At 56.8% G+C, this 15871-nt stretch overlaps 1 protein-coding gene across 2 annotated transcripts in view; it reads right to left on the minus strand.

The window, feature by feature from the left end:
- Nucleotides 1–15871, minus strand: part of DRC11 (dynein regulatory complex subunit 11) — a 90194-nt gene that overhangs the window by 17153 nt on the left and 57170 nt on the right. The window contains exons 12-14 of one of the 2 annotated variants that reach the window (XM_090269597.1): nt 15211–15293; nt 8342–8449; nt 4393–4592 (exon numbers count right to left, since the gene is read on the minus strand). In XM_090269597.1, coding sequence (XP_090125723.1) covers nt 4393–4592; nt 8342–8449; nt 15211–15293 — 391 coding nt within the window. The remainder of the gene's footprint in view (nt 1–4392; nt 4593–8341; nt 8450–15210; nt 15294–15871) is intronic. The other variant, XM_090269605.1, reaches the window with a different exon arrangement.

The following is a 15871-nucleotide window of genomic DNA, read 5'->3' on the forward strand; positions in this document are numbered from 1 at the left end:
AACAATCTATTGTGGTGTTGATAATATTTCTAATGTAAAACATATGATAAACACATAAAAGATTATACTGTTGTAAGGTTTCACATTTTATGTAAAATAACACTATATTAACCCTACGTAGACTGTGATAAATGAAAACGGCTATTGTAATCTGTAGACTAATCCCTAATAAATAAGAAAGAGGTATTGCTAAAGTACAGGATCATCTAAACTGAAAGTAATACAGATAATGTTGAATGCAAACTGTAACTGAAAAAATAACATTAAAAAAAGTGACACTGGACTTTCGGCCAAGAGGGAGGCGTAGACAGACACGCTGCATCTCCCTCCACAACTAAGAAGAAACACAACTGCCTCAAAACCAGAGACAACCAGAAGTTCCAGAAAATCGAGCTGCATGGAAGTCCAGGAAACAAGGATATAAAGAAGAAATACTCATCCAGACAGGTAGGAGGGGTGGAGCTGGGGCGGACAGGACGTGGTGTGGTGGTGGCAGCAGCGGCAGCGGCAGGCTGGCGGAAAGCGCAGTCACATGTTTTAAAAAGTCAGGAGGGACACCTGGGGAGTGCTCCCAGGTCCTCACCAGACCATGCAGCTCACGGTCCCAGCGCCGGGGAAAATCAAGCCTCATTGCTTCTGACTGTGCAAACCAGTGGGGGTTGGGGCGGAGGCAGAAACTGCCGGTCTCTCAGCAGAGTCTGCTTGTTTAAAGGGCCCCCACAGTCCTAGAAGGTCCGCAGACCCACCCACCCTGGGAACAATGGCCAGGACAGCAGCTAGAGCAGCACCAGTCAGGTGTGAAAGTGGGAGAGGTGCCTGGAAAAGGGGTGAGTGCTGGGCAGGCGGCGTTGTTCCCTCTCGGATCCCTCCCCCCCACATACAGCGCCACAATGTGGTGAAACGGGTCGCCCTGTACTGATGAATCCCTAAGGCTCTGCCCCTTACAATGTAACAGGAGCAACAGCTCTACCTGGGATGTGGAGGCAAACAAACACAGGAGCCTGTCAGAATGAGGAGACAGAGAAGTATGGCCCAAAAGGATCAAGGTTCCAGTGGGAGAACTAAGCGATGAGGAGATAGCCAACTTCACAGACGAGGAGACAGACAACCTAACAGACGCAGAATTCAAAACACTGGTGATAAAGATGCTCACAGGCCTGACAGATATGCTTGAGTACGGCAAACGCATAAGGGAAGAAGTGAAGGCTATGCTAAGTGAAACGAAGGAAAATCCACACAAAACCAATGGTGAAGAGAAGGAAACCGGGGTTCAGATCAGTGATTTGGAACATAAGGAAGAAAAAAACAGTCAATAGAATGAGGAAGCAGAATTGAAAAAAATGAGGAAAACTTCCCAAATTTTGCAAAGATGGACATACAGGTCCGGGAAGCACGGAGGGTCCTGGGCGAGCTGGACCCAGAGGGGACCACACCAGGACGCATCATGACTGAGATGCCAAAGGTGAAAGATAAAGAGAGTCCTGGGGGCAGCAAGAGAGAGGCAGAGAGTTGCCTACAGGGGGGTGCCTATAGGACTATCAGCTGATTTCTCAGAGGACACTTTGCAGGCAGGAAGGGACTGGCAAGCAGTATTCAATGTGATGAAAAGCAACCTACAACCAAGATCACTCTATCCAGCAAAGCCATCATTTGGAATGGAAGGGCAGATAAAGTGCTTCCCAGACAAGGTAAAGCCAAAGGAGTTCATCATCACCAAGCTGTTATTATATAAAATGTCAAAGGAACTTAAGAAAAAGATCAAAACTACGAACACTAAAATGACAATAAACTCACAACTATCAACAACTGAATCTAAAAAGAAAGAAAGAAAGAAAGAAAGAAAACAAACTAAGCAAACAACCAGAACAGGAACAGAATCATAGGTATGGGGACCATTTGGAGGGTTCTCAGCTGGGAGGGGGGAGGGGGAGAAATGGGGAAATGGTGCAGGGACTAAGAAGCATAATTGGTTGGTACAAAACATATAGGGGGAAGGTAAGAATATAGGAAAGGGTGAAGCCAAAGAACTTATATGCACGAACCATGGGCATGAACTAAGGGGGGTGGGACTGCTGGGGGAAGGGGGTACTGGGCAGAGGGGAGCAAAGGGGGAAAAATTGAGACAGCTGTAACAGCATAATCAATAAAATATACTTAAAAAAAAAAAACCCCAACTAAAAAAAAACTTGACACTGCCAAAAAGACAACAGGGGAATTCAAATAAAATACTACAAAGTCCCGAGTCACCCAAAAGGAGGCAGGAAAGAAGAAACAGAAGGGAAGAGGGAAATGGGATAAATGGCGAGTAAACAGCAAAATGGCAGACCTGACCCCACCATCCGAATAATTGCGTGTAAGGTAAACAGAGCAAGTGCGCCCCGGAAATGGCCTAAGAAAGCAACCCACAGAGATGCACCTTCGCTATGAAGACAGTGAAGGTGAAAGAGGGCCAGGAGGCTGACGTGGCCCTGGTCAGACCAGATTCTTCGAGACAAGGTGTGTCACGAGAGACAAAGGTGACCTCTCAAGTGACAAACCACCAGTCAAGAAGACAGGACGGCCCTGACCGTGGTGCCTCTCCTAACAGGGCTTCAGTATCCGCAGGGCAAACACAGACCGCTTCAGGGAGGAACAGAGACTCCCACGATCCTGGCTGGGGTCTGAACACCCTCTTCAGCTGTTGATAGGACAGGTTAACAATAAAGAAAAGAGCGAGAACATGGAAGAGCAAGTCACCGAGAAAGTTCACAACACGCATGGCCGACGAAGGACTTGTACCCAGACCACGTAATGAACTCTGATAAGTCACGAGACCCACAGTCCAGCGAAAACTGGCAAATGACAGGAACAGACACTTCAAAAAAGGAGTAAAAGGGACCAAAAAGCCCATGAAAACGATGGCTCCGCGGCTGTGTGCATTTCCCAAAGCTCACACTTAAAATGTCTGCTTCAGATCTGCGTATTTTTCCGGGCACAGGTTTTACCTCTCTGTGATACAGCAGGAGAACAAAGAAAAGACGGACCTAGCTTTGAGGCCCCGCTTAGCCACTTGACCGTGGTGGCCTTGGGCAAATGGCGTCACCTCTCAGACCCCACATTTCCCTCTCTGTAGCACGGGGATAAGGATGAACCCCGAACAGAACGCTACAAAGGCGTGGACCACCTCGCCCGCGCGGGGCGCTCTGTTAAACAGCTCAGCACTCTTTCTCTATTTCCTACCCGCCTTCCCCTTCTCCCACCTCCCGACTCTTCAAAATTCTCCCCACACGCACTCCTCTGGACCAGCGAGAGGAAGAGAGAGGGACAGTCCTACCTTGCGGCAGGGTTGGGTCCGTGTGGCCAAGGAAGAAACCCCAGGGCCCTCACTGTGGCTGCTGGGATGATAGGGGCAAATGGCATCCCTGTGAGCCACTGTCTGCGGTGCCATCGCCCGCGCTCAGGGCCCCTGCGAGAGCCCACGCGCAGCTGACGTCCAGCCCCAAGTGCAGGGCAGTTCTTGCTGCGCTTTGATGTAGTGAAGGTGGCCTTATCGGGCACTGTAGCCACTAAAACTGAATTAAACAGCATAAAGTCAGCCCTGAGGTGTTCGACCAGATACAAACGGAGTCCTGTGAAGTTTTAATGTTGTATATAAATGTTCCATATCAAAATGCTTAAACACTTAGTGGTCCTGGTGTATATATGTGTGTTGTCTACCTGTTTGCTCACTGATCTGCCACCTCCCTACCTGTGTGTCTGTCACCGCCACCACCTACAAAGGACATCAGAGAACCGTCGCTTTGGGGGCTGAAGGAGCACCTCCCATCGTTTGGTTTAGCTTGTCCATTGGGGGACGACGAAATGGAGACCCAGGGAGGTGCAGGGCTCATCAGAGACTGCAGGGCTGGGTGGCACGTGGACCTTTGACGACATTGCATGTGTCGGCCCGCGACACCACTGAGCAGTGACCTCACTGTGGTCGGCTCGGCTTCCTGCGGGCACCCCTGTTCCCCGTGCGAGGAGCTGACATGGAGAGGGTGCTAGGCGGTGACAGCTCCCGCCATGTCAGAAAGGACCCCACAATGCAGGCATGGGTGCCACCGCTGGAGGGAGGTGCTGAAAGGAGGGGCTGGGCTTCATTTACAATGAGGGGCACCCAGGGGGCCGCTCTGGGGGGCACAGTGGGGCGTTCGCACGAAGGAAGGAGCAGCTTCTAACCGCTGGACGCCCGACGCAGTACCGGGAAATCTGCAGGAGGATGCGGTGGGGACCTCGGGGGAGGAGGCTCAGGTGGCCTGAGGAGGTGACCGTAGCCGGCGCTAGTGCACTTAAGGAGATGAACTGCAGGGTGGGAAGGGTCCCCTGGAAGGGGGACGAGAAGGGGCCCCGAGCGACGGGACGCGGGGCCAGTACCTTGAGGACCAGGTGCACCATCATCTGCAGGCCGCTCCGGCCGGGGTACTTCCCTGCGACGTTGTCTGCGGACAGGTTGAAGAGGTTGGCCCCCGTCTCGTGGCAGATGGCGTGGACCAGCATTTTCTTCCCGACCCCCGACGGCCCAGCCAGCAGCAGGGACTTCACCAAGGGCGCCTTCCCGTGCACCGTGGCGGACCCTGAAACAGCAGGGACCGGGCTCGAGATCCTGCCGGCAAGTCCGTGGTTCTGAGACTCGAGGCCCTGACTCCGCGGCGTGGCCCCGTTTCCGCCACCGCAGGGAAAGCGTCGGAGGCCCGGCTAATCAAGGGCCTGCCTTCCGGCTCCCCTGGCTCTGCGACACTCTGATTTGTAGTCAGGGCTCGAGGTGGAGCCGCGGGGTCCCCCTGGGTGTTCGACACATGGTTCCCCTGCACCCTCACCTGAGACTTTCCCCCAAACTCATAACTGTAGAGAACGCTCCTGCAGTAACTCACCTCTGGCATCTTCTCAGGGGGTGGGGGTGGGGGTGGCTGGGACGGGGGCTGACAGGTGTCCATTAGCATTTCTTAGGGGACAAGGGGGAAGTCCACCATCCAGTGGCCGGATCCAGACTTGCCCTCCTGCCTGGTTTCTGATGCCCAGCAGGAGTGACTTGAGTTACTGTGCTGCCGCCCAGGGGTCCGTGCCTCATGCTCTCCACCCGGTGGCCTGTCTCCTTCGGACGCAGCCCTGAGTGTCCTCCACTGGCCTGACCGCCGGCGGCACACGGCCACTGTGCAATCTACAGGGAGCGGAGTCGTGTCCCAGGAGGGGCCGCGGTGGACACAGCTGTCGCTCTAGTTTGCTTTTGCTCAACCACTGGTCACTTTCTGAGCAGCTATACATGTATCAATATGATGATGATTATGGTGCTTTTTTCTTTTCTCGTGTAATTGAAAAGGTGTTGTGAATTTACTAAATAATCAGAAACAATTTTTATGATTACTGAACACACTCCACATAAACTTGGACATAATTTGGAACACGTCCTCTGTCAAATGAAGTTGGATGGACACGCTTTATCCGTGGGGAGTGGATGATTGAGGAGACCGTGTTCCACGCAGGAGAGAGACGCCCATTCACTGGGCCTTCTCGGCACCTGGGCATTGAGGGCTGCTCAGTTCCCGGTCCGGCTGGTGGCCTTCCGGTTCCAATGTGGAAAGAGTCAGGAATTGCTGGAAAGACTGTATTAAACCCAAGTGGGTATGACTAGAATGGAAGGCAAATAATGCTAAGATCCGTGAGGTCACAGAGTTCAGGGAAGAAACTACATTTAACATGGGGGCCGGCTGGGTGGGGGTGGCTCAGGCAGACTTCCAGGAGGAGGCGGCGTCTGAGCCAGCCTGTGAAGCACAGGCAGAATCGGGGCTTGTAGTGAAGGGACCTGTGGGAGGACTCCGAGTGAGGGGGCCCGGTGTGGGGAGTCAGGGGGCTCTGGGGAGGGCAGGTATCTGAGTAGGGACGCAGTGGGGCAGCAGGAGATGGGGGCAGGCTGGTGCCTCTGGCTGCGGGGGTCCCTGGAAGGGGGTTGGGGCTGCAGACTAGCCAAGGGTGATGGCTGAGGCCAGGGGTGGGGTGGAAGGAGAGGACAGTGTTGGGGACAGAATCTGGGAGGGGACAGCGGAGGGAGGGTGAAGGTGGGGGGACCCAGGAGAAGGTGTGCATTTACCCCAGGGAAGTGACTTCCCAGAAGGAAGGGGGTGGTCGCCAAGGTCTCTCAGGCAGGTGACAAGGGGGACTGGGAAGAGGCCTTTGTCCCTGGGCCTTGATGACCTCTGAAGAGCTGACCAGTGGGGACAGGGGCAGGTGGTTGACAGGCACACACCTGCCAGAGTCCACGGCTCTCCTGCCCACTTCAATGTTCAGTGGCAGTTTTGAAAAAAAATATGAAGAATTACTAAGAGACAGAGTAAATTTCCAGGCTTTCCAGTTTCCGGAGGATTGGCGTCACGTGGGGCCAGTGTCCTGTGTCCTAAGCCAGCTCTGCTGCTTCCTAACGCTGGACTCCTGACGGCTCGCTCATCTGGAAAAGCAGGTTCAATGTCCACCGGGACGGCTCCGCTGGGAGTCCACACAGTCCCCACAAAACTCCGCGCAGCAGCGGCGTGGGCGTCCTGCTGCCTCGCGCTCCCCTGCTGCTGTGGGGACAGCAACATTTCCGGGAGGGGGTGGATGCTGAGCAGATGCATCCGGGGCCTTCCTTTACCTGCCCTGGGGGCCCGAAAGCTCACACCCCGTCCTGGGAGCCCGGGCGGCGGCCGCACAGCCTGTGTGCTGGGGCCAGGGCTGGCGGTGGCCTCGGCCTGTGTCCTCAGCGCCCTCCGCCAAGGGGCCCAGTGGGTTAGTCCTGTCGGTGGTGATCTGAGCAGTCGGGGTCACGGAACGCACTCCTTTTTGTAACTTGGGACTAGTTCCGACGGCTGAAATCTAGTCACGCACTTGAAAGACAAACGTGAGTACATCTCCTGTCTGCCCTGATTGTGCACGGTTCACACGTGCTGGGCACGAGGGTACACGCCTGCACACGCACGCCGGGCACGAGGGCACACGCCTGCACACACACGCCGGGCACGAGGACACACACCTGCACATGCGCGCCGGGCACGAGGACACACGCCTGCACACACGCGCCGGGCACGAGGACACATGCCTGCACACACGCGCCGGGCACGAGGACACACACCTGCACATGCGCGCCAGGCACGAGGGTACACGCCTGCACACCTGCGCCGGGCACGAGGACACACGCCTGCACACACGCGCCAGGCACGAGGACACACGCCTGCACACACGCGCCGGGCACGAGGACACATGCCTATCAGCCCGGAGAGACTGCAGGCTCCTCGCTGACCAAAGGAGGGTCCGGGCAGGACGCTGCCTGAGCATCCTCCTCCTGATGCTCCCAAGGCGCCTGGAAATGATGCCCATCACCTGGACCCAGGGGCAGAGGCGGCGAACCGCCTGGGCCCGTCTGTGAGGCCTTTCCATAAACACGCGCCGGTCCTTGGCGTCTCGGCTCCAGCGCCGTCTGTTCCCCTGGGGTGACGTGTGAGGACTGACCCATTTACTCGTTTACATGGACCGCAGACACCACGTATGTACTGTGCTGATCTCAGGCGCTGCCTCTTTGTTTATGTTGCATTTGTTTAATCAATGTCAGCCCCAAATTCTATTTACGATGCCAACATCCAGTTAAAAGAGGAAGGAGCTATTTCTTGCCATGGGTTGAAGTTCCTATTTAAGTCAAGGGGCCCACACTATTCCCATTTCATCTGAAAGCAAATTAAACGAACAAAAAGCAACTTCTGTTTCAGAAGGGCCTTCGGAGCGCAGCCTGGTTGGGCGCCCGCCCCGGCCCCAGCTGCCGCACCCACACGCCAGTCCTGAGCACAAAAGCGAGCAGGGGGCCTGTGGCACAGAGCGCCCACCTTCTCGGCACCTCTGGGCGCACTGCAGCGCCGGGGTCTGGGGTCTGAGCAGGCGTGACCGAGTCCAGCTCAGCAGTGCGAGCGGATCTGAGGGAGCCCACAGAGCCTCGCTCCCTCAGAGCCGAGGAAGGACCGAGGGACAGACGCCTCTGGGCGCTGGCAAGCCGTACCCTCGGCCCTCGGTCTAATCTGACGCCCTTTCGTCACAGGGGCCTGCCCTGGCTCTTCTCCCTCCCGATCATGGACGGACGGCCCATGGGACCTGCCGCCCACAGCGTGAAGCCAGTGCTCCGACGCGCTCCCCAGGGTGCTTCTCGGGGTGCTCTGAATGCACCATCTGATGGAACTACCCTCCCTCAAAACTCGGGAGGGAGCAGGAAGCCACCATGCACGGTGATGACACCAGGAAGCATGGCCCAAGCCAGCACGTGATGCCCCCTGGCTTCTGCTAAGGGCACCACAGGGCACGGGGTCCTTACCGAGGGGCAGGATCCCATACAGGGCGATGAGCTGCCTGACGTCCCGGAGAGAAGGCATGGGCTCCACGGACACCTGGCGAAGCGTGGCCCCCAGGTAGCTGCACTCCCCTGGGGACGAGAGAGGGCACAGGTGAATGGGAACTGCCGGTCTGAGCCGCGCGCTCTCGGCACGCGCCGGGCTCACCCAGAAGGCGACTTAACAGCCCCGAGCCGAGACCGCCGCAGGACGGGGGGCCAGGGGGAAGGACACACTTTTCTCGGAGAAAACGCTCCAAGGAGAGCTGTCCAGTCGTGAAAGCAGCCTGTGTGGTCCCGCGGCTGCGTGTCGGCCTCTTCGTATTATAAAAACATAGCCTTTGAAGAGGAACGAAGCTCTAAAACGAGGGACACGCAGAGGAGGCGCAAATACAGCAGCTCATGCTTCACTGATGTTCCAGGAGATTCTGCCTAACGTTTGCACGGACTTGAAAAATAAATTATTAAGACCGCCACACGAAATCTGCATGGGAGCAGTGTGAGTCCGGACCTGAAACACGGTCGTTTGAAAGGCAGGACATGAGCCTAATTTAGGATAAATAGAAACATCTCTTTTTGAGGGTAATATTCATTTACATTTTTAAAGGCTCACCAAAGGAATAATACAGAAATAAATCTCTACGGATTTAATTAGAAGGCATCAAAGGGCTTAATTGTAACTAGTCATAAATCTGAAGTGCTCTTTCCTAACTAATTTAGATAAGGTCACCACGAAAATGAGCTCGTCTGTCTTCATTTGTCAAGAGGATGGACCAATACAGGCTCGTAGCCCCTCTCGGTTTGTGCCGGGAGCGGAAGGGGAAATGTTAAATGACCGTTTTCCTGCCTTTATAACAAGTACAGCTCTTGCAGAGTTTTTGATGTTATTACGTACAAGAAATACGTTTATGTGTGTCTATAAAAACACGGAAAAATACACCTGTGTGCATATGAAATGCTGAAACCATCACACGCTTTAAAGCAGGTTCAGCTGCTAAGGGAACTGGAGGTAAAAGCCAGGTGACGCCTGCTGTTCTGCTGTGGAGGGCGGCCCTTCAGAGCCTGTGCCCGACAAAGTGACGTCCCTGGCAAGGACAGTGCTGGGGGGAGTGTGGCCGGTGATGGCACAGCGTCCGTTCTGGCTTGGGGTCCCGTGCTATCTAATGAGCAGGTAACAAGCAGAGCAGGGGTTAATGTCGCGGTCCCTGGGCCGGGGGAGGTCCTGAAGCCGTGCTCACCGCTGGGCACAGGGCGTTGGCGGGGAGGTCAAAGGGACGCCCTGCGTCTGCTTAGGTCGATCCACGTGACAGCCACTGCACCACATCTTCTAGCCCCAGACAGACTTCGTTGAGACAGATTATATGGGGCTGAACAGGGGGTGTGGGTTCGCACGGAGTGGGGGACACACTAGTCGGGGCGGCAGCCAGGGGACGAGACGTCCTGCCTGGGCTGTTGTCCAGCATGGAAGCCACCGCCTGGGTCACCTCCTCAGCCTGAATTCGGGGCTTCTCCCTGCATGGGGACCAGATGGCGCACGGCGGGCGGAGGGCGTCGGAGGGTGACTGGGTGCTGGGACAGAGGACAGGAGAAGGGTCAGGGGTCCTAGTGCCTTGGAAGAAAAAGAAACAGGGAGCGTGTCATGGGTTGGACCATGTCCCCTTAACCTCCTTATGCTGAAGTCTTAACGCCCAGGATCTCAAAATGCCACCGTATCTGGACACAGCATTGTTGCCGGTAGTGAGCTAAGATGGGGCCAGGAAGGCGGGTCCCGATCTGCCTGGTGTCCTTCAGGGGGAAATCTGCACACAGACGCACAGAAGGCCAGTGAGGAGGGACACGGAGATCGGGTGACGTGGAGGAAGCTGAGGGACACCACGGACCAGAGCAGGGACGAGTGAGGAGGTCAGTGCAGGCTGGAGCCCGGGGGCAGCTGAGCACGCAGGCTGGGGGGGCCGGGGGTCCGGGCAGCCGGGGAGGTGGAGGGGCAGGCAGGAGCTGCTTCTGCCTCAGCATCTGCAGAAGGAACAGCGTGGCCAACACCTTGACCTTGACTTGTGGCCTCCAGACTGTGAGGGGATCATTTCTGCCATGCATGCGCCCCAGCGAGAGGTGCTGACAGCAGCCCTAGAAAACTGATGACGCACGAGCCCGCTAACGGGGAGAACAGAAGTGGAAAAGCGCCGTGGGAACACGACGGGGAACAGCGGGAGGCCGTGAGGAAGAAAGGTGGGACCCGCCTCTAACGTCCCGTCTACCCCAGTCTGCGTTAGAAGGAGGATGTGGACTGGAGCAATTCATAAAAAAATATGAACTTAGGTAAGAGACCCAGAGGAAAGGGGCGAGCGAACCCAGGGGGCCCCAGGAAGACAGAGGACGCTGGCTGCCCTGCGGCCCCTTCCCCTGTGCCCCCAGCACCAGGACTGCACACAGCATTGTCTTCGCAGGACGAGGGCTGTGACTCAGGGGAGGTGGCTAACACCCAGGGGTACTGACCTGTTTATAAACATGTTTTGACATTAAAAGGAAGGTGCCCTTGAGATTGGCTGCCAGTTGATCCATGAGGAGCTATGATTTGACCTCTGACCTTTTTAGAAATCCTCACCCGAGGACATGTTTTAAATTGCATTTAGAGAGAGAGGAAGGGAGGGAGAGAAACACTGATGTGGGGAACACCGATCGGTTGCCTGCTGTGTGCGTCCCGGCCGGGGATTGACCCCGAAACCTAGGTGTGTGCCCTGGACCCCCGGGCCCCACGGGCCAGGGCTATGCAACGTCTGCTGAGCTCAGGCCGCCCGGCTTCCAGACAGAGGTCAGCAGGCTAGCTCTGTCGCAGCAGCTCTGCCCAGACGACGCACGCGCTGGGGCGCGCACCCGTTCCCAGGCTGCGGACGGGGCCTATTTAACACGTGAGTCACACCTTCCAAGGAGGGGTCCTCGGCAGCCCATCGGGCTTCTCACCTGCAGGGCAGGCTCTGAACGCCACGGAGATTGTGAGAAGCGCTCCCCCCGGCCGGGGTCCCTGCTCCCACCAAACGCAGTCACTGAACACGGGGGCGGGGGGGGGGCAGGAGAACTTAGGGGAGTATTGTGTGTGTATCTCCCCGTGACGTGGACAGGGAGGCATGGAAAGGCACCAGGGAGTCAGAGGCCCTCTCACTGGCCGGCTCCTGAGCCCACCACACTGGGCGGGACCACCACGGCCAGCGACATCGTGGACACCAGCCAGCTCTGTGCCAGCATGGCCCCCGGCGGCCTTGCCTCCTCACTCACGAAATAGTCACAGCCATTGAATGAGCCACTGGCTGCTATTAACCTCACAGCTGTGGAAACTGAGGCACAGCCACAGTCCATGAAGGACAAGCCTCCTTCAGGCGGTGGGAGGGAGGAGGGAGCTGGTCGTGGCTGCTGGAGCGGCGGCCGGACATCAGCCCGCGTCCTGGTGGCACGGAGGACGGAGCCGTGTTCCCACCAGGGCACCTGCCAGGGGCAGGCGGGCGTTCAGGGTCTCCCGATATGTCGCTGGTGAGGAAGCGCTCCCCTAACTTGGGAAGTCAAGGCTGCCAGGGCGGGGGCGCGGGAACCCCGCCACCACACAGGTGGGTGGACGTGTGCTCACAGGTGTGCGGGACGGCAGCCCTCACGGGTCAGAAGCGACCCCTCCAGCTCAAACTCAGGCTCATATCACTGAGTTTTATCTCACAGTTACACCTCTTCCTTCCACACGGGGACCCAAGGGACCCCACGCTGCTCCGTGATTTCGCATTTGCTCCATCTCACCTGACACCTGATCTCGTAACAAAGCCGGCCCTACGGGCACCACCTACGACGACTGAAACGGAGCCGCTGAAAACTGTGATGATGCTTCAACCTACTCCCCGTTATAAGCCACGTGGTCCTTCTTCCTTTTACTTTCCAGCCCGGTACATTCGTCAGAAAGTCTCGGCGCCAGACAGTGGGAGCTGACCGGCTGACCGGCTCGGGGACACGGGGAGCTTCCGTTACACGGTTTGCATTTCGGTCTTAGGGAGCTTTCCATGAGTGACAGTCCTCTCAGCAGTGGCTCTGTCCCTCCCTCCTCGTTTTCTTCCTCGGGGACGCGTTCTGTATGTTGGCTCTTCTCTGCCTCCCCTTTCACTCTTGCTCTTTGTCGCCAGTTTTACTTTTTAAAATTTCTGTCTTTCACATTTTATGTCTTTTAAAGCACTAGGTGTTGACTTCATTCATTATAATTTAGTGTTTTAATAGTTTTCCCTTTATCACTAACACTCCTCATAGCTGAATGGTCCTAATTCTATGTCATATCTTCTCACGCGTCCTCTGTAACTGTCCTCACGTGCGTGCGTGTTAGCGTGGTTTGAAAGGGTGGGCCCCACGCGTGTGGGCCGTATGGGCCTGTCTCTTTGCGACGCAATGTCTCCCTCTTCTTTCCTCTTCATAGACACCTTGCATGAGCTTTGACCATGAACACTGTCCATTGTTTAAATGTCCGTGAGGTAATATTCCTACCCTTTTAGAAGACAGACCAGAGGAGCTTCTAGAATTTCACAGCCTCGCCTGCTGCTGGCTTCATTTCTGCGGGGCGCGCGGTGGCCTGCCCTGCCAGGTGCCCTGCTTCGGGGTCCCGTCCCCAATTCCTCTGCACCTTCTCTTTTATCTCCATGGTCCCTGTCCTGGTCATTTGTCATTCTGTTCCCAAGAGTGTCTTCCCAGTGTAAGGCCACCGTGGAAGGGAGCGGGGCGGGTCAGAGGAGGTCGGGCCGCTCCAGCCACGACGTGTGCTCCTGCGTCACCCTCTGCGCTCCTCGGAGTTGGGTGCGCAAGCCCTCCCCCATCCCCGCTGTCTCTCCAGGGAGTGCCTGCTTCTGTCCCCTGGCCCCAGTGGCGGGCACTTTCAGGTCTGCGGGGAAACCTTGCTGTTTAGTTATGGTGTAAACGTTGTCCGCAGGTTTTTTACGTGCAATCCAGTCGCTCTGTGTATTTTCAGGAGGGGATGATGTGGGAAGATCTGCTGTTTCTTTTTGTGCGAAGGATCTTAACTGGAACACAGTACGGAAAACATGGCAAAGAGCGAAGGGGGTCAGGCCTCGTGGCGAGGTGAGCGGCTTTGTAAGACCAGGGCATCGTCATCGGAGGTCACGCTGAAGGGCTGACCCCCTGCCCTCTGGCCTTAGGCGCCTTAAGGAGACTGGCAGAGAGATCCCTGGAAAGTCCACATGGGTGGGAAGTTAATAAGAAGGTGAGCAATGGGCCCATTCTATTTTTTGAGACCGCCGCGTGCCAGGCACGAGGGGCCCAGCGGTGAGCCGGGCAGATGCGAGTGGGAGGAGAAGGCAGGCTGCGGGGGGTGGGGGGGCTGGCCTCATCCACCCCAGCCACGCGTGGAGAGACGGGGTTCTGTTAGCAATGTCACTTTTCATACAAACAGAACTAACAGAACATAATCAAGGGAATCTGGGCAAAACCCCATCTTACTTGAACAAGAAACATATAAAATAAACCGAGACCCACCACACAGTCCAATGTCTATCCTGGTAAAATTCTGACACTTCTAGGAAATACGGAGGCTGCCCCGAGAACCGGCTTCCGGGGATGGATCCAGTCATCATTCTTCGATCGAAGGGCGCCATCAGCCTTCTTGCTCCCGCAGACCCAACCCGGTGAGTGTAAGCGTAAGGACGAATAAGACGGAACTGAACTACGGCCCAGTTACACCAGAGAGAGCCCATGCGTCCCCACGGACACCACAAGGGTGCACAGCAGGCGGGAGGGACGTCTCCCTGGGAGGACGGGGCCCGCGGAACGCAGGAGGGAGGCTGGGGACAGAGCCTCCAGAGCCTCAAAGAACCCCGCCCCCGCGTCACCCACTATGAAAGAGTGGAAAACGAAGCTTCCCCAGTGGGGAATCTGGGGAACAGCTCATTCACCAGTGGTTACACTTGTCCCCGGCCACGGGACGCAGCGTCATCGTGTGTCCCCAGCGTGAAATGCAGGGAAGGACACGGCATCGCCTGGGTGGCTTCCCTGGAACAACACAGATATTTGCCAGGAGTCGCCATAGGCGAGCCCCCGAGCCCCTTCCGCCGAAGGACCGTCTGTAAGATGGCGCAGGCTGCCTGGGGGGGTCGAGAGCGTGAAAGACGGGCAAGCGGGCCACTGTCCCGGGCTGGAGGGGTGGAAAGGGACGGGAAGCAAGGGCTGTCACACCTGTGGTTCCTGACAGCATTTGGACTGAAAACGCGAACCGTACGCTGTACAGGACACTGCCAGGCCCCCTGGTGGGACCGAGGAGCAACGTTACGTGTCTGGGCGTGACTGTCCTTCTGCAGCTGAGCAGGAGCAGGTCCTCGCTCACCGTGGACACGTGACCGTGGGAACAACACCTGCAGCAGGACGTGGGACTGTGCAGTTTTAAGCTTTAATGGTGTTTTCAGGGCATCGTGTTGAAGACAGTGACAGCCAATGTCCCCACCACCATCCCCCCAACCGCTTCTGAGGTGGCCCCTCCGGAAGGGCCCCCCCCAGAGGGATGGAGCTGTGGAGGGGCCGCTGCTGTCCCCTCGGCACTCGTACGGACACAACCGCGGGTCCTCCCTTCGGCGCAGACCGGAGAGAACGCGCCAGGGAACCCGGCCCGTGGGCTCCGCGTCCTGCTCCTGCTACGGGCGGGAGAGAGCCGGCCCCCCGAGATCGCAGCACAGAATGAACCCACGTCAAGTCCAACACACACCACCAGCTCCTCTGGGCTGGGCTTGCGGGTGGACACAACCAAGCGGAGCCCAGGGCCAGCTGTTGGGAACCCCAAACCCAAGGGAGGCCCCCAGCCCCAGGCACGCGTGGGCCCTCGAATACTTTACCCACGTAGTCCGAGAGGTTGACCTTCTGGGGCCGGACCAGCAGCCCCTCCTCCACCAGCTCCCTGTACAGAGACTCGATGGTTCTGGGGAAGGGAGCAGACCGCCAGGGGCGCCTGTCAGTCAGCCCGTCTGCAGGCACGTGACCCAGACCTACTGCAAACCGCATTTGTATACAGGCGGAGAAAGGGTTTTTGAGGCACCTTTACAATTTGGGGATAAATTGGGCTTTTTAGAAACCACACTTTCCTGCGCCCACATGTACGTGTGATGCTCCCATTGATGAGAACGTCTCTGGGCGTCTGGGAGCCGCTGCGGCCCCCGCGGTCCGCCCTCCCGCCCACAGCGGCACGGGTGCAAACTAGCATGTACCCGCCCACAGTCACGCAACGAGCCCAGGCGGCGTCTGCAGGCCGTGGCAGGTCATCAATCCTTCACGGGATCGAGGCCTCCTTTTATGCCACTAGCATAACAGTTTAGAAGAACTATCTAGAAAGAACAAAGACTTATGGGGGAAATAGCTCTAGTCTGAGAGAGACCCTGTCTGCAGCTCGGAGTGCGATGACCGTTTGGGAGGACCCCGCACTTTTCCACGGAGTTTACAGATGTCAGAACCATTTGTCTAAGAGCTGCGTGGGCACGCAGCCAGCACACGGGTGATTTA

Source organism: Furipterus horrens, unplaced genomic scaffold, assembly GCF_987537825.1.
Source record: "Furipterus horrens unplaced genomic scaffold, mFurHor1.1.pri manual_scaffold_1, whole genome shotgun sequence".
NCBI lineage: Eukaryota > Metazoa > Chordata > Mammalia > Chiroptera > Furipteridae > Furipterus > Furipterus horrens.